General features: G+C 51.9%; 4 protein-coding genes across 4 annotated transcripts; 1 reads left to right on the forward strand and 3 right to left on the reverse strand.

Annotated features, from left to right (window-relative positions):
* Nucleotides 1-719: 719 nt before the first annotated feature.
* Nucleotides 720-4,328, forward strand: KD926_007420 (ATP-dependent 3'-5' DNA helicase; the record flags this gene model as incomplete). Its single annotated transcript, XM_053100272.1, has 1 exon — nt 720-4,328. One exon carries the CDS (start codon nt 720-722, stop codon nt 4,326-4,328), a length of 3,609 nt encoding a protein of 1,202 aa, XP_052955985.1.
* An 876-nt stretch (nt 4,329-5,204) lies between these two features.
* KD926_007421 (putative Zn(II)2Cys6 transcription factor) lies at nt 5,205-7,527 on the reverse strand (the record flags this gene model as incomplete). Its single annotated transcript, XM_053100274.1, has 3 exons — nt 5,205-5,466; nt 5,523-6,337; nt 6,400-7,527. 3 exons carry the CDS (start codon nt 7,525-7,527, stop codon nt 5,205-5,207), a joined length of 2,205 nt encoding a protein of 734 aa, XP_052955986.1.
* Nucleotides 7,528-12,584: 5,057 nt separating this feature from the next.
* KD926_007422 (phosphoribosylglycinamide formyltransferase) lies at nt 12,585-13,432 on the reverse strand (the record flags this gene model as incomplete). Its single annotated transcript, XM_053100275.1, has 2 exons — nt 12,585-12,821; nt 13,022-13,432. The coding sequence occupies 2 exons, from the start codon at nt 13,430-13,432 to the stop codon at nt 12,585-12,587; spliced, it is 648 nt and encodes a 215-aa protein (XP_052955987.1).
* A 753-nt stretch (nt 13,433-14,185) lies between these two features.
* Nucleotides 14,186-16,857, reverse strand: KD926_007423 (RING-H2 finger protein; the record flags this gene model as incomplete). The annotated part of the gene is made up of 3 exons (XM_053100276.1): nt 14,186-14,293; nt 14,360-14,635; nt 14,695-16,857. 3 exons carry the CDS (start codon nt 16,855-16,857, stop codon nt 14,186-14,188), a joined length of 2,547 nt encoding a protein of 848 aa, XP_052955988.1.
* Nucleotides 16,858-17,183: the final 326 nt, after the last annotated feature.

Consider the following 17,183-nt stretch of genomic DNA (forward strand, 5'->3'; position numbering starts at 1 on the left):
TCTGGACGAGCTGGTTGGATCGGATCGGAGTCTTGAGAACTGGAGCTGGAACTCAACTCGACGGGACTTATACTTGGTAGTTAGTTGGTTGGTTGAGTTGGTTTGGATTGATCTTTGGGGGGGGGGTTGGACTTTTTCTCTTTCGCCTTCTTCTTCTCTCTTTCTTTTTCCAATACCTTGTTCTATCATTTCGCAATTACCCTCCTTTCTTGTTTATTGTTTAATTTCTCTCTCTCTCTCTCTCTCGTGGTGATTTGAATATACCGCATTTCGTTATTTCTTTTTTATATCCCCCCCTTCTCTCTCTTCCTGTCATTCTTATTTTTCTATGTCAAAGATGATTTTTCCTCATTAAGCTCCTCGTCCTTCTATATCTTTCTTCTTTCCTTCTTTTCTTTTCTTTCCCTCCCCAAGCTAGGGGACCTATCTAAACTAGATGCCTGAGGCAAAAAACAAAAAAAAAAAAAAACAAAGCAAGGCACCTTCCGTAACCAACTAGACCAAATCAAGTAATATTAGATAACTAAACCGGCAGGAACGAATCACGTGAACGCGCGTCGTTTCCGTCTTCGCCTCCTTGCCTTGTTTTTTTCTATCACCTCCTTCTGGGAACAAAACGAACTTTCCTGTAAATAAATAATCCATCACCTCGGCAGAGTACGTCTCAGTATATCGATAGAAGGAAAGAAGGAAGGAAGGACACACAATGGGGCGTCGTGATGTCGACACGTTCCCAATCGCAATGTTCTTCAGATCGCGCTGGCCCTCCTGTGGTGTCGACGAAGCGGAAACGAACATCTCTTGAGACGAGGGATCCTGGGAATCCGTTGGCCGAGAATATCGAGGAGCGGGGTTCGAATACAGAGACGCAGGGAGGTGGTGAAGAGGAGAAGGGGAAACGACCTCGCAAGGAGGAAGGGGGTCAAGATCTGTTGGGATCCAGTGCGCAAACTACGAGTCATGAGGATCATTTCTCGAGGACATCCTCGGAGCAACCGACGACGAACCCATCTACTTCTACGAGCCTGACGAATAATGGAAAAGGGAGCGGCAAAGGCAAAGGCAGAGGTAAAGGCCAGCCTATGAGCTCGGACAAGAAGGCACCTCCGAAACGAAGGACGCCGTCCGGGCCCTGGCCGGATCCGTTCAAGAAGCTATCGCGGACCCATCGCGCGTTAAACCTGGTGTATACGTTCTGCTGTACGCGGAAGCATTTCGCGACCACTTTTGAGAATATAAAAAATGCCGTGCAGGGGCAGATGGGTGGCGATGCGCTGACGGTGGAAGATGTTGCGCGTGTGAAGACCCTTGTGCCGCGCGCTGTACGGTTCGAGTATGTGGATGAAGCGAAATTGGAGGTGATGACTGTCGGAGAGAGGGAGATGCTTCAGTCGTATGGAAGTGACGGGTCGGGTGATGACTCTGACATGACAAAGATGTTGCTATTTGAGCTCGTGGATGGGGACCTGAAGAGGGAAATACAACATCCCAAGACCGGAGAGGCAACAAAACCTGTCCGGAAGATGAAGGACGAGGATTTGAAGATGCCGGTTTACAGTCAGAAGCAAATGCTGGGGTTGATTGAGAAACGAAATAAGAAATTCACCGATGCGATCGACGCGTTCCTGGTACAATGCGAGGACGATGGAACTGACCCAGCCGACAAATTGGAGCGGGAGAAGGACTTCTGGATTCCGGTGCCCCCTGACGACGAGGTTGAACATCGTGCGTTGAAATCTAAAGCACCAAAGGAGATACCCAAAGAACGCAAGGCTATGTCAGAAATCATTGGCGAGATCCGTGAGATGGACTGGTATACAGCGCAGATCGTACCGGAGGGACATCGAGTGTTTGAGGCCCAGCCTGCTATGTACGGTGACTTGACGTTTCCACTGTCCCAGAATCTAGTCAATGCTTTGTATAACACCAAGGGCATTACACAGCTTTATTCTCATCAGGTGGAGGCGATCAATCACCTTTATGAAGGTCACCACGTCATTGTCTCAACGTCAACCAGTTCGGGAAAGTCGTTGATTTACCAGGTGCCGATGCTCCATGAGCTTGAAAAAGACCATGCGAGTCGAGGTTTGTACATATTTCCAACCAAGGCACTCGCGCAAGACCAGAGGCGGAGTATGAAGGAGCTCTTGCAGTTCATGGACGGCCTACAGGACGCGATAGTCGACACATTCGACGGCGATACTCCCATGGAAAACCGGAACCTCATTCGTGACGAGGCACGCATCATCTTCACCAACCCTGATATGCTGCACATTACTATTCTTCCTCAGGAAAGCTCTTGGCGCTCGTTCCTGAAGAACCTGAAATTTGTCGTGGTGGATGAACTGCACGTTTACAACGGCCTCTTTGGTTCCCATGTCGCCCTCATCATGCGACGACTGCGTCGAGTTTGTGCTGCCGTAGGAAACCGACATGTTCGATTTATTTCCTGCTCGGCTACTGTGGCGAACCCAGAAGGCCATATGAAAGCTGTCTTCGGGATCGACGATGTCAAGTTGATAGATTTTGATGGGTCCCCTTCAGGTCGTAAGGAGTTTATCTGTTGGAACACGCCGTTCAAAGACCCCGACGACCCAACTTCCGGACGTGGCGACGCTGTTGCTGAAACGGCACGGCTGTTTTGTCAACTGATTCTCAGGGGCACGAGAGTAATCGCTTTCTGCCGGGTTCGACGACTGTGCGAGATCCTTCTGCAAGCCGTGCGGGCCGAATTCCACAACCTCGAAAGACAGGAAGTTAGTAAGCTGGTGATGGGCTATCGAGGCGGATACAGTCCGCAAGACCGTCGGCGCATTGAGAAAGAGATGTTTGAAGGCCAGCTAATGGGTATTGTGGCCACTAACGCTCTAGAACTGGGTGTTGATATTGGCTCCCTGGACGCTGTAATCACCCTGGGTTTCCCGTATTCCATTTCCAACCTGCGCCAACAAAGCGGACGTGCTGGACGCCGTAACAAGGATTCTCTCTCCGTTCTGGTAGGTGATAAATTCCCCACGGACCAGCACTATATGAAAAACCCGGAGGAGCTCTTCACTCGACCCAATTGCGAGCTGCAAGTGGACCTGACCAACGAGCTTATTCTCGAGGGACATGTGCAATGTGCCGCGTTCGAGATGCCCATCCGCCCGGAAGAAGACCGCATCTACTTCGGTGAACAACTCCCCGAGGTTGCGGCAACACGCCTCATGCGCGACGGGCTGGGCTTCTATCACTGTCATGAAAGGTTTCGCCCCCAGCCCTCGCGCTGCGTCTCAATCCGCGACACCGAAGACCAGCACTTCGTCGTCATTGACGTCACCAACGCTCGGAACATGGTTTTGGAGGAAGTCGAGGCCTCGCGGGCGTTCTTCTCCATCTATGAAGGCGGGATCTTCCTCCACCAGGGACAGACGTACCTGGTAAAAGAACTCAATCCGGACCGGCGATTCGCGCGTGTCGTCCGCGTGCACGTCGACTGGGGCACTATGCAGCGTGATTATACGGACGTCGATCCCATTGAGACGGAGACGATGCGCTTCGTCCCTACTACGTCATCTTCGCCGTCGCGCGCCTTCTATGGCTCTGTCCGCATCCACGCCGTCGTCTACGGGTTCTTCAAGGTCGATAAGCGTGGCCGTTTGCTTGATGCCGTGATGGTGGACAACCCGCCCATCGATATCTTTACCAAGGGCATGTGGCTGGACGTGCCAAAGACCGCGCTCGACATCCTCAAATCCCGATATTTGAACATCGCCGCCGCCATCCACGCCGCCGAGCACGCAGTCCTTTCCTTACTCCCGAGCTTCGTCATATCCTCTCCCGGCGATGTCCGCACCGAATGCAAGGTCGCCAAGAAAGAATTGGGCAAGAACTTGAAATTGGCCGTCGATGCCCGGAACCAGACCGCGGCAGAGAAGGAGAACATCCGAAAACTGCTGCAGCCGCCTGCGCGGCAACGACCAGCCCGGTTGACTTTTTATGATGCCAAGGGGGGATCATGCGGCTCGGGGATCGCAAGCAAAGCGTTTGAGTTTATAGACGTGCTTCTCCGTCGGGCCGTATCGCGCGTCGAGGCCTGCCAGTGCGTGACCCCGCAGGGATGTCTTGAATGTGTTTGCGATGAGCGGTGTAAGGAGATGAATTCAGTGATGAGCAAGGCCGGTGCCGGGGTTGTGCTGCGGTGCCTGCTGGGATGGGAGGTGGACGTGGATTCATTGCCGTGGGGAGAGAATGTGGATGGAGATGACGGACTAGGTGAATTAGCAGGAGGATTAGAGACGGTGATTCCGGCTCGAGAAGTGCCTTTTCGAGATATCGAGAGTAGATGATAACGATAGGGGTGCGTGTAGACAGGTTTGTGTGACCAAACCTAAGATGCAATGAATGAATACCACGTCATACAGAACAACCTGCGGACACGACATGCTACCCCAAATAAAGAAAAGAAAAGAAAAGAAAAAGAGAGAGGAGGGAGCTAGGAATCGAGGATGGCGGTGCTAACAACATGTCAATAGTAGCATTGGGTATATGTACCAAGTAGATATGACAGCGATGTAATGATATGTATAGGAGTGCCACATGGCCCTGCAGACCAAATAATAGGCGGTATTTCCCTGGGTCTCACGCAAAAGAAACCAAGAAATCAGTATTGATCCAAAATTCAGTGCATCAAAGGGTATTGTTCCAAAAGATCCAATTGCGCCCATACCAGAGGCACAAGTCTACGCCATGCACAACGCCGCTAATACCCCAAAAGATGAGAAAAATCTAAACCATAATTTGCGATGCAGATCATTCCAAAAACAAAAGCCGGTCGAGTGGGGGGAAAAGGAATGGGATTGAGAGGCCAGAAGTCTAAGCTCCAAAAGATCCAGCAGAAGCGCCAGACCCGGCCCGTCCCGATGAAGGCGGGATATCCTTTCCTGTTGTGAATTTGTTCTTTCTTTCTTTTTTTCTGGTCAAGCGACAATCGAATAAAATAATTTAAGCTCCTGGGGACGAGCGCCAACCAACGGTTTGACGTCGCGACGGTCTCGGGGGGGGGTTACCCTAACGGGAGTTGTCCAGCACCATTGGATCCACCGCGATCGATCGAGCTTCGACTTCGCCACTTTTGGGCTGTCACGGAATGGTTCTGGAAAAGGCAAGCCCCGAGCCCGAGGGATTTGAAACATGTGGAGTTTTCGTCGTCTGCAGGATTCCCATCAACGTCCCTCCGGCCCAGTGGACACCGGGCTGTTTTCACTCTCGGTGTCGTCCAGGCTGATATTCCAGAACAACGTCTTCAGGTCTCGCACGCTCTCACGGAAGTTATCTCGCGGGTTGTTGGTTCGTTCTTCCGTCATGGCGCGGACCTCGCGCAGGATGTTAGGATAACCCTCGTCGTGCGGAAGCCACCAGTGATTCAGCTCGGGCAGCTCCCACACGGCGGCCAGGGCCTGCCGGAATTTTGGCGGAGTCACGTATCTAGAAAAGAAAAAGGTCAGTCTGAAAGAAAGAATTGCGCCATAAGGCGAACGTACCCATTTTGCTCCATAAGAGCGAACTTCCTCCGACTCCACATGACGTGTTTATCATCCTTGGGGGAAAACAGACTCGCCATTCCCAAACTGTTTTTGAAAGCAAATATGTACCCGCTCTCCTTGTCCGGCCACCGTTCGATCGCCTCGATCAACCGACACTGCTCCATTGCGAGACTGCCCAGCTCCTCCCAGGACGACTTCTTTACCGACAAAAATGACTGGTACTTGAACATGGCCTTGGTGGAGTAATAGTCGATCCACGCGATATTGATGTCCCACAACGGACCCTGATGCAACCCCCCCGGAACGTATGGATCCACGATATCCTCATCGGTGAGAGGCCTCTTGTTCGGGTAGTCCCAGACCGCAAACTCGGAATGATTGAATTGATCCAATATCTGTTTGATGCGATCCAGATTCTGCTCCAGTTGATCATTTTGAGCGACAAATTGATCGAACGGGATCATCCCCCGGGACAGTTTCGCATATAATGAGGCCATTTCTAGTCCGAACCGACGATTTATTGATGCGGCCAACGCCAACTGTTTGCCCGCATCGTCGGGATACATGGCGGCTTGTTCGGCATCGTATTCTTCCTTCGCAATGTACCAATCACGGCCTAGAACCGTCTCATTGCCGGCCAGAATCCCAGCCACGACGTCGAATCGAGCATACCACAGGAATATATGGTTATGCAGTGGGTTTTTGCATGCCGACTCGGGCGTTAGCAGTTCCTGCATCAAAGCGTGAGCAGCTTGGTGGTGGTCGATTAAATTCACCCAGTCCCCTATGAATTCCTGAGAAAGGTCAGCCACCTGTCTGATCCGATACACAAGATGTGCGATAACCTTGTCAGTAGGGGAAAAACAGAACGTACCTCGAAAGTGGTGAGCACCAGCACGGTGATCAAAGTTGCCTCGCAATGCGGCTCACCAGAGCCCAGGGATTTTCGCAACAATGTCAAGGCTTTATTATAATACTTGAGGAAGGTGTAGAGCTTGCCACTGCTGGTGTGGATGCAATGGTGATACGCAGCGAAACCCACAACGGCATACAGCAGAGGCTCATATCGTAACGCGTATTCCACGATGCTCTGGTGGACAAAGCGATTACTGGGCGGGCGCAAGAAATAATGTCGGTAGGACATATGCTCTTGATGGAAGGAGAGGTAAAACCGCAGGTCCTCGGGGAGATGAGCCGTACTAGGCAGCACTAAAGGCTCGTGGGCGGCAAAGCCGATGCTCGCCGAGCGCACGCTGGTCGAGTCGAACCTGAACGATGCCTCCGTCGACGGCGAGCTGCTAACGTCCTTGCTATGGACTGAGCCTTCCGTGGCGGTGGCGACGCGCTGTTTTGCCGGGCGCCTCCCCAGAGATTGGGTGCTCTGCTTCTTGGGTAACCCCTGCTTCGGCCGGGCAGAACCTGGCGGCGGCCCCGTCGCCGGCGACAGCCGCACGCTCGATCCCACGCTCCCTTCCTCTTCCTCCTCGTCTTCCTCCTCCTCGTCCAATATGGGTTCTAGCGCGCGTGCCTCTTCATGTTCGACAAAACCGGACGAGTCGCTACCACGCGAATGGGGCCGCGGAGCTTTAGGTTTCACACCGGAGCGGGATCCGGCTTTGGAGGCGGAGCCGGCGGAGGCGGATGGGTAGACGCAGTCGCGATTGCCCTTTCGACATCTGTCACAGACGGGTCGGGCCTCGTCACACTTGATGCGACGAGATCGGCAGGTGAAGCAGCCGCTTCTGGTGCGTTTGTGTTTTTTCTGATCCGGGAGTGGTTGCAGGAGGGATTGCGGCTTCGGAGCCGGCGGGTACGAAGTGGCGATGGGCAAACCCGGCTGGGGAGGTTGCGCGGGTGGGTTGTGCCACAACGCGACGCTCTCCGGATACTGTCCGGCCCCCAGCACGGAGTAGGCCGAAAGTGGTGGTTCCTGCATGGTTTGCATCGGGCCCGACAGGTAACCGGTCAGGGAGGCTTGGGGCGGGGTGTACGGATGCGCCATGGTGGTGGGAATGACACGGATTGCATTCAAAGTGCCAGGCGGATTGCCGGCGAAAAGACCGGCATATACTGGTGCAGCGATGGTGGCGGAGGTGACGATCGTTAGATGGCAGCGCCTGACAGGAGGAATCGCAGGGTAGGAGACCCGATCATTGGCATGCTCCCGAGTGGTAGGGCGGGGAGAAAGAGAGAATGAGGAATTGCGGTGGAAACAAAGACGGAGATTGAGAGGGAGGGAGAGGTTAAAGAAACGAGAGAATAAAAGGGTAACGAGCGTGGGGGGGAGAGAAAGAGAAAGATAGAGGGAGAAGGAAGGCAGACGGAAGAGGAGAAGGAGTAGTAGAAGAAGAAGAAGGCAAAGAAGAAAAGGGAAGGAGAGAAAGAGAAGTACAGAATGAGCCCAATAGGGAATAAACCACCTCGAACTACTACTCCCAAGACTCTGAAAGGCAAATTCCTCAAACAAGCAGAATAATACTAGTAATAATTAGAATTATAATAATCCGAATAATTTAATCGTATTATTCTATCCCATTATTTAATATGGCTCGGCATTGCATAGTCCCGAACATTCTCTCTGGATGGACATCGTCATGCTCCAAAGCGTGGAAATGACCTCACCACCTCCATCTTTCCTACTACAAACAACGGTACAACCGGACGGCGGTTTATCATCCTAGAGACACACGCTCTCCCCTGGACCAAGTCCCCAACACGACGTCCGGGGCATAGGAAGTCAAGTAGCCTCCGACATGGGCAGATGGAGCCCACTAGTTGACACTAGCGTTGGTATGTGCGGATTTCACGTTGATAGCATCTGGCACTAGCCATCCCAGAAACCCGTCCGAACGGAAAAGAAGAATCAGGGAGCCAGCCAAGGCGATGCTCTCCACTACTTGTTTCAAGCATATCTGCCTGCAGAAGTTGTTTCTTGGGGCCTGGAAGAATCGGAACGCGACACAAAGGCTATCTGGTGGTCGGGACAGATCCATACAGAATCATACTCTGGACGGAGTAATCATCCCTGGTGGACCCCGAGCAGAGAAGGTCCCCGGGCTGGTCCAAGCCCTGGGATGGCCTATCACGAGAGGTCTCTCTCTCTCCGTAGTCAATCCATAGCAGGGAGTAGGAAGAAGGCCGCAGAGGATGGATATGCACAGTGGCATACAGAATTCCAGCAAGATCCCTGTGCCAATCTCATCCAGAGATCAGGCAGGATGCTTAAGCCATAACTACCGGAAGCACGGCGATAAAAATAAAGAAAAATAAAGACAAGAAAAAAAAAATTTAAGAATAAAATAAAACAAAAACAAAAACACCGGTGAAAGAACGGACAGAAAGAAAGAAAGAGATCCAATTCTGTACCTAATGAAAACGACCCTCGTGGCACCCTCCACTTGATCCAAAGTTTATATCTCGAGTTGCCCCTTTCCCTGGAAGGTCCATGCCTTTTTCCTTGGCCGCCTGGCACTGGCAGTGCCGTGAGGGCATTCTTGGAAATTATGGAACAGCAACATTATTCATAAATTCATTTCCCTGTCGGCAAATCTGAAACGGACAGTCCAGGACCAGCTGGGTAAAATTTGCCGAAACGTTCGTCCGGAGTGGAGCCGGAAAAGGACTTGCGGTGGAGTGATAATAATCGCATGCTATAGGTGCCAGCGTTATTGACAGCGGGCCACTAGAGGAGCTCATTTCAGTCATGGCCATCAGTAATCGTTGCTTGATGGTGCATGGTTGATGGTTTGATGGTTTGATCTCCGTTCTCCGTTCCCTTGTGCGCCCTCCCCTTTCCCTTCGCGCGCCCTATACTTAGGCACTATAGTCTACACTATACTATGCCGAATGGACTGACTCGTGGCGATCTTCTTGATATGGTCTTGGTCGTTTTGCACATCATCCTATTTTAGGATGTTCACCAGAGAAGAAAAAAAAAATATTCCTTGGGACGGGGATAGATTTTTTCCCTTGGCCGAAAGTATATCGGCACAATCGGATGTTCCTGATCGACGAAGATGTTGACAGCCGCGTGTTTTTTCCATGAAAAAATTGAAAATTCTGTGTTCACTATGCAGGTTAGTGAAAGGTCTTCGATGTGTAAAGCTGCAGTGCCCACAATCGCAGAGAAAACTTCGTATTTTGTCCCCTTCTTCTTCGGGTCCTTTCGCCGGATCCCACGGGGATGAACTGCCAAGAGGGTCTCTCTGGTATGTGCGCCATTGTGGGTGGTACTGGAAGAGTCTAGTACTCTCTATAAGATTTTTTTTTCTTTTTCCGGTCTCTCCATTTTGCTCTTGTCTTGTCCTCTTCGGGAGGAGAATCTTGGTCCCCAGGGATGGAAAACCCCCCCTGGACTCTCCCAATCGGGTATTCTCCGCGGCCAAGTGCTGTTTGCTTCATGATTCATTCATCGGATCCCCCCCCCCTCCTTGTCCTCTTCCTCCCTCGGAAGTGTCTACGGAAGTACCGGTGTACCTAGGGAAGTGGGACAATCCTGGCATGTGGGCAAAGAACCAGACAAGACCAAACCAGCGGCATCCATTACAGCAATAGTCAATGCTGGACTAAACCGGTGTTGGCTAGCAAATATGCACTGCGTACTCCGTAGTGCATTCACTTTGGACAATGGAGCTCAGTCCCTATGCCCAGTCCAGTAAAAGGTGAGCAATGGGGGGTCGAAATCAGATTAATAGCCGCGGCCAATACTAATCAGTGCCATTTCAGCCGGCATAATCCAATGAAGGGCAGTGTGAGCATCCTCGGTGGGTAGAGGTGCCGACGGATTGGCCCGTCATATCAACGGATTGGCCATGGTGGGAAATGAGCTCTCATGAGTCTTGACTAGACTGGCTTGGATTGTCCGGTTTGTCGGCCTATCGGTCTGTCATGAGAATGATCCCTACCGCGTTCCATTCTCTTTTTATTTTTCCTTTTTGCCATTTGCTTTCCTATAGGACCAGGAGCGGGAGCCTGCATGGAAAGGAGGGTGGGAAGCAAAGCATGGTTGGTCGAGAGCCGTTCCATTTTTTTTCTCTCCCTTGTCCTTTCGCCCTCCAGGCCTCCAGGCCTCTCCACAGCGTTGTGGGTATGGGTGACTCCGGATCCATTCTCTCTAGTCTGGCTGGAATCCTCCCATATCATACGAGAGAGAGGAATAGACTGACAGTCGAAGTTCTTCTCACCCCACCCATTGTATTATGAGCGTCTCGTCGCCATGTAAGCAATTTTCCGTGGGTGCTCAACGGTGGCAAGTCTCCTTTTTTGGTGTTGGTTCCTGCCCGTCTGAGCCTATCTTAATCCTAATCCTATCGGGGACCTCGGATATGAAGAGCTTGGGAGCGAATCTGATTGTCCTGTTCGTCCAGACCAGCCCCATCTGAACTGGTCTTGTGTCTGTACCAAGCTCAAGAAGGAAAAAAGGCCCCAGTCACGGATGCATAGTTGCATTCTACGTCCCGAGTGGTCTCCCTTGTCTCCATTCCACGGTTGAATGATTCATGAATCATGACACAGAAGCCAGGAGGGAACAGCCACACGGTTTTTATCATCGGAGTTAAGCCAGGCCATCAACAGCAAAAGAAATGGTTCTAGGTGGGAGGTCTGGCAGGCAACGACCATTCAACCTGCCGTTTCACCGACGCCAAATGAAGATCAGATCAACAGAGGCTTGTACACGTTTCACCAAACGGGCCGGGGAAACCAGGAAATGAAAGGCTGGTTGGCGGTGTTGCTCGAAGGATGATGCCGCATGAGTAGTCGCAGTAGTGTCTCTGTCTTGTCTACCTTACGGGATACCCTATATTCTCTGTTAAATCATTGGCCACGGGGAAATTGTCGCCGGAAGGCAAACCTTTTCTGGGGTTCCTGATCTGTAGTGCGAGCCTGCATTGTTGTACTTCCGGCAGGAGGCAGAGAAAGAACCCTTTCCACTTCTCACCTTCGTAAACATTGCCATCCATTCCGGGTGGCCAACGGACCATGACTCTAGGTTGCTTCATCTCCGTGGCGTTGTCCACCGGCAGAGCGTGAGGCAAGCATCCCCGAGTCTTTTGCTAATTAATAAACGCTAATTAACCCCGTCCCTGAATTAATTAAGAGACCTTTCTGGTTAGTTGCCACCTTCCCAATTGAGAACAACGATGGGAAAAGTTGTCTATTAAGAATCGACTGGATCTGATGATGCAGGGTGATGCAGAATTTCCCCATCCCTTCTATTTCCCTCAAGTCTGACTCTGAAGTCTGAACCCTGTCTTTAGTTAGATGAAAGCCAATGGTTGGTTTATCAGATCCAGACAGGCTCCATAGTCGGCGTTTGTGCCTCCGTGATCCGTCCAAGATGCTAGTGTTGTGGATACAGGTCAGTCCTATGCTATCCAGTGTCCAGTGTCCAGAATCCGGTAACCAGCTATCAGTCCGGCGCTGAGGCTATTATTTTTGGGACGCTGCCATTTAAACGTTGATCATTAGTACGTCGTGGATCATATGGGCCATCGTACTCGTAATACGTAAGCCATTGATTAGCCTTTAACTTCCCAACAGTATCATCTTGGCTTAGCTGATGGTCATGAGTCAATAGATGGGGGCCCATTCTTTCAATCTGCCCACATAGCAGAGACAATAATGGGACACTATCACCGATGCCAGCCGGCAGTAGTGTTCTCACAGCGCCATAGAATGAAGCCGGTGTATGCAGATACTTCCGCAGAAGGGTACTATTGATTAAGATATCGTGGAGCGAGTAGAATTGGAAAAGAGAAATCAATTTACGAATTGGCGCCGTGTGAGCTTATCCCCTCACTCCCCCCTTTTCTCTATATCGAAAACTGTTTTGTTTTCTGCATCGTATCATGACTTCCTGCTCTCTGATTAGTTCCCACCGTCACACAGAAACATCCTTCAATTTGAAATGAACCTACCTCTCCGTTTCAATTTTCACAATCCCCTAAGGTAAATTGCCTGTGTATTTTTGAGATCGTGAAATCGTCACCTAAGTTTTCATGCAAATGTTTTGGTTTTTGTTGGCATAGCCCCTTGTGATATATAGTAGACTTAATAATTTTACCCTCTGATCTCCTTGATCGTTAGCTGCACGCCCTCAATCACCACCCCCCATTCGATACGATGAACCTTCTCTTCGAATTTTTCTAGGTCTTCGTCCTCCCCCTTAACGAAGGGGATTTCCCGGACCAGAATCGGCTTGCCCATGTCGACCTCTGAAATCACGTTGTGGATCATCACACCGGTCTTGTCGATCTTGCCTTCCAGCCAAGCAGCGTGAGCCCGCTCGATGGCATGCTATGAATGAGAAAGTGGTTAGTGAGTGTTCTTGGTAGACCAAAACGTCCAATCAGAAGTCATCGTCTGATCGAGACAAGAAAAGTCCCATTCTTTCCTTCCTCACGCCCGAGAATCCATGGGAGAGCTATTGATTATTCGGGTATATATTCCCGCCCACCCGGTCAAAAACACGGAGGGAAACGTGGAAGGCAACTTACAGCCCCATTGAAAGCCCCCGGCAAGGCAGGATGAAGGTTAATGATCCGGAGTTTTGCCTCCTCCAGCGGCACCAAGAACTTCGGCGAAAGCACGTGCATGAACCCAAGACAGCAGACCAGCTCTGGGCCGTCGGTGAGCACTAATCGTGCCAATTCCGCATCGTAGGCTTCCCGCGCCCGCTGGACGCCCTCGGGAGTTGAGGGATATTGTTTCTTGTATTTGACGAGATTGTGGTATTCCGTGGGTATGTTAGCCTTGCGGGCGCGCTCGAGGCCGTAGGCGTCCTTGCGGTTCGAGATGACGCGGACAATGGTTGCCGGGAGTTCACCCGTGCTGGTCTTGTCAATGACGGCTTGTAGATTAGAGCCGTTGCCGGATATGAGGACGGTGATGCGGACGGGAGTTGCCATTGTAGCTGATTCTCTTGCTCTTCAGAGATCGAGGGGTATAGGATCCGTAGAGGGGTATGACGTCGCAAGGGAAACGGCGGAGAGGCGCGCAGAGAGGATCGTTTGGAACCAATCGACCGATAAAAATTGGTCGCAGATCTTGCGCGAGGTTTCTAGTTCCTAGAGAGTTGAGGACTCAAAGCCAAGGGAAGGTCAAATGAATCGCAAAAATCACCGGAGCAAGCACGGCGGGACGATACCGGAGGGGTCGACAGCGGGTGGGATGAGTCAGCATGGAGGGGCGGAGATGGCGGGGCGTGTCTACGATCTATACTCTACATGCTAAAATTGGAGAATGTAGAAGACTCGTTAGATTATACGGCCACGCGCAGGAGCAGAGAGACAAATTTAAATATCCAATAAGGTATTTCACATAGAAAAATGAAGTACAAGAACCCCGTGTAGGTAGGATCATGGTAAAGACATTCATGGCCACCGGAACATAGCGAGCTGGGTACACCGCACAATTTGAATGCCATTGATGCCCGAAGCCCAACAACCAAAACAGGGGCGTCCTGTGGAAGAGACAAAAGAAAGATCGAAGATGCACGGGATATCCATTATGAGAAGGGAAGAATGTGGAAGGGAACAAGTTCGTTAGACTGCTAAATAGACGCTTCATGCTAATAATCCTCAGATGGTTCGGGGCTATTAAAAAGAGATAGTTCGGAATCCTGGAAGGGCAGAAAAACCCAGGGAGAAAGGTGGACTTGCTCATGCTGCAGCAGGGCTCGGTGCAGTCGTCGCGGCATCCGAGTTGGATGAATCGACAACGCCCTGGCCTCGACACAGGGGGCAAGAGTTGCGACCGGTTGTTAACCACTAGTTGGAAAGTAATTAGCTGGTACGGCCTTTGTAGAGTTCACCACCGGGGCTAATCGGACGAACCTGATCTATGCAATCTCGGTGGAAGACATGCTTGCATTTGTTCAGTTGGCGAAGTTCCTCAGCTGCCTCGTAGTCGCTGAGACAGATCAGACAGCGGTCCCCGTCGGGGATATGAATGGTGCCAGCATCATCCAGACCCTCCGCAGTGAGCGATCCGCCGTATTCCACGAGACGGAACAGACCGCCAGCGGAGCTGAGTTCTTCCTGGGTGGCAACGGGTGGTTTCACAGGACCCAGGAGAGAAGAAAGCAAAATCATATCCTCGTAAGTCGGGTTCTGCCGAGTAAAGTTAGTAAGAGCAGTACAAGAGCAAGGAGGAGTGGTGTCAATCTCACGTCGGTGAACAGACTTGGGGTTGCAAAGGCAGGGTGGTTCTCGGAGAGATTGGTGCCAACGACGTAGATTAACCAACTTCTGCCGGCAGGTGGTGGCGCATGGTCGGGTTCGACAACGCCATTGCGCCGAACCGCACCGGAACCCAGATCACGATGCCGAGCATACTCTGAATCACTTCGACGTCGCTGGTGCGAAGCGGTAAAAAGTGGATGCTCGTCAACTTCAACCGCAGGCTGCATAGTCCGGTTCTCGTCGGGTTGCGGCAGAGCACTTGGGGGCATCATCGACGCAGCGGATGGCCTGCGGCTAGGGGTTGAAGCCCCTGATGAAACCGCCGAGAGTCCTGGCTCGGCGGGTGTGGACGGAGGAGGATGAGGTCCAGGAGGGCTTTCCGAGGGCACAGAAGGGACAGAGGACAGAGGCACCCGGCCTCCAGTCTCAGAAAGTCGTCGCGACGGGCTTTGATGGCCCTGCAATTGTGGGGTGTCACCATTAGTGTTCAGGGTACTAGGACTCCCCATTGAATTGCGATTGGTTACGGGAAATCTTGGTCGTCCTTCGGCGCGTGGTGAAAGAGTAGTGCTATTTTCCGGGCCACGGCCGAGGCTTCCTGGAGACAAGAAAGGCAAACGGAGTAAGGCATCTAAGCCGGGACCCCCGTTGGCCTGTTGGTCACTTCTAGGACCGTTGCCCGATGGTACCGATCGAACTCCCACGACGACCAGGGTGACAGTCCGTCCCTCGGGTCCGTCCATGGGATTCTCTAAATCCATCCCATCCGCACCTGTGCCAAGGTTATCGGACTCACCCGCAGAGCGGTTCGACATGCCAAGTGAACCAGCGTTCTCCGAGTTGGCAAATCTAAATACTCGCAAGAAATTGACAGGTGTCGGTGGGCCATTTCCCGTTTCCGCAGCAGAGGGTCCTGGTGTATCATCTGGCGCTGTCTGTGTTGACGTCGCGTGCTGCAGACTTTGGATGAAGTTTTCCAGGGAGCCGTCCAAACCGTCATTTCCAAGCGCTTGGATATTAGGCATTACTGGACCGGTAGTGCCGGAAAGCTGGGCGGCGATGGCAGCAGCGGCTAGCTGAAGGACGCGTGATAGGGGTGTCTGCTCCTCCCGTCGCATAGCCCTAGATGATCTGGCTCGCAATAGACCTGGGAGTTGCCGTAAGCCTGTTGATCCCTGTGTAGACTGCGACGACATCGGGGACGTTGGACGAGTGCTTCCTACAGCAGGCTCAACGGAGTCCAGTTCGTGGGGCTCGTCGAAGTCCATACGAGAGTCCATGGGTCCTGGATGCGGAAGGAACGTGTGTGGTGGCTCGTTGGATATTGAGCCCATAGGATGTTGTTGCCCATTGCCCGTGATAGGATCGGCCATATTCGAGGACGATTGACCGAACATGTGCGTGATAGGGCTTGACAAGGAGTGTCGCATACGATGCAATCGAGCACTTCGACGCCAAGATCCTCTCGTATTTTCCGGCGTATGGTCGGCGGTGGGATCGAAGAAGGTAGAAGAATGAGTGGTGTCCGGAATCAGGCCCGGGTCGCTGCGCGGAATGAAATAAGGTCCCCGAATCGAACGTCGTCGGGTGATACCTCTTGAGCCAAACGAGCTAAAGGGGCTGAAGCGACTGCTACTGTGAGAAACTTCGGAGCGTGGAAGGGTTCGCGAAACGACTCCATGGCGATGAGCGTGGCCCTCGGCAGGCGTTTCTTCTTCGCTGCTGAGAAGCCCACGGATAACCGAATTTGGCAAGATCCTTGACCCTAACCGCGACATAGTGGACTGTCTTCTGGCAGCCATGCGAGCGAAGATTGCCGACCGGTATTCTCGCTGACTCGATTCATATTGTGACCCATTCTCCTCCTGGATGCTTGCCATGTGTCTCGAGGCTCCATGGTGTTCTTCGGAATTCATCGGGTGCCAGGACTCCGCAGACCGGCTTTGCTGACCGGAAGGGGAGGTCTGGATACCATTGTCGTATAATTCGGGTCCGGACTGGGGCTCATAGTCCCCAGTCTGCTCAATGCCGTGCCCGTTGTTCATGTCCGCATTACTATTAACCCGACCACGGGCTGCCTGACGAGATAAGATGTGTTCTAGGTGATTATCGTGACGGTGGTTTCTTTGCGTCGAAGAAGACTGTCCCATAGTAACAAGAGTGCAAGATCGGGACGTGGGGATGGGTATTTAGAAACCGCCTATTGCCATCGACAACTAGATGACTAAAGACAAAATGTCGCATTAGTAAGACGAGCGATGACAGGATTTACTTGCGAAAGGCAGCTAACGGAAGGAAGAAACATGCAGAATCAAGGAGAAACGACAGGAATGAGAAAAGTAAGATAATGTAAAGGGCATGAATAGAGATGAGGGAGGACCCAGAAGCGAAAGCGACACGAGAGGCAGACTTCGTTAATGAACTTCCGCGGCAGCGCTTCTTGAAGCCGGTTACCAGTTGCTTTCCCCCAGACGCC

The sequence above is a fragment of the Aspergillus affinis genome (assembly GCF_023601865.1).
Source record: "Aspergillus affinis strain CMG 70 chromosome Unknown NODE_43_length_248942_cov_90_146332, whole genome shotgun sequence".
Classification (NCBI taxonomy): domain Eukaryota; kingdom Fungi; phylum Ascomycota; class Eurotiomycetes; order Eurotiales; family Aspergillaceae; genus Aspergillus; species Aspergillus affinis.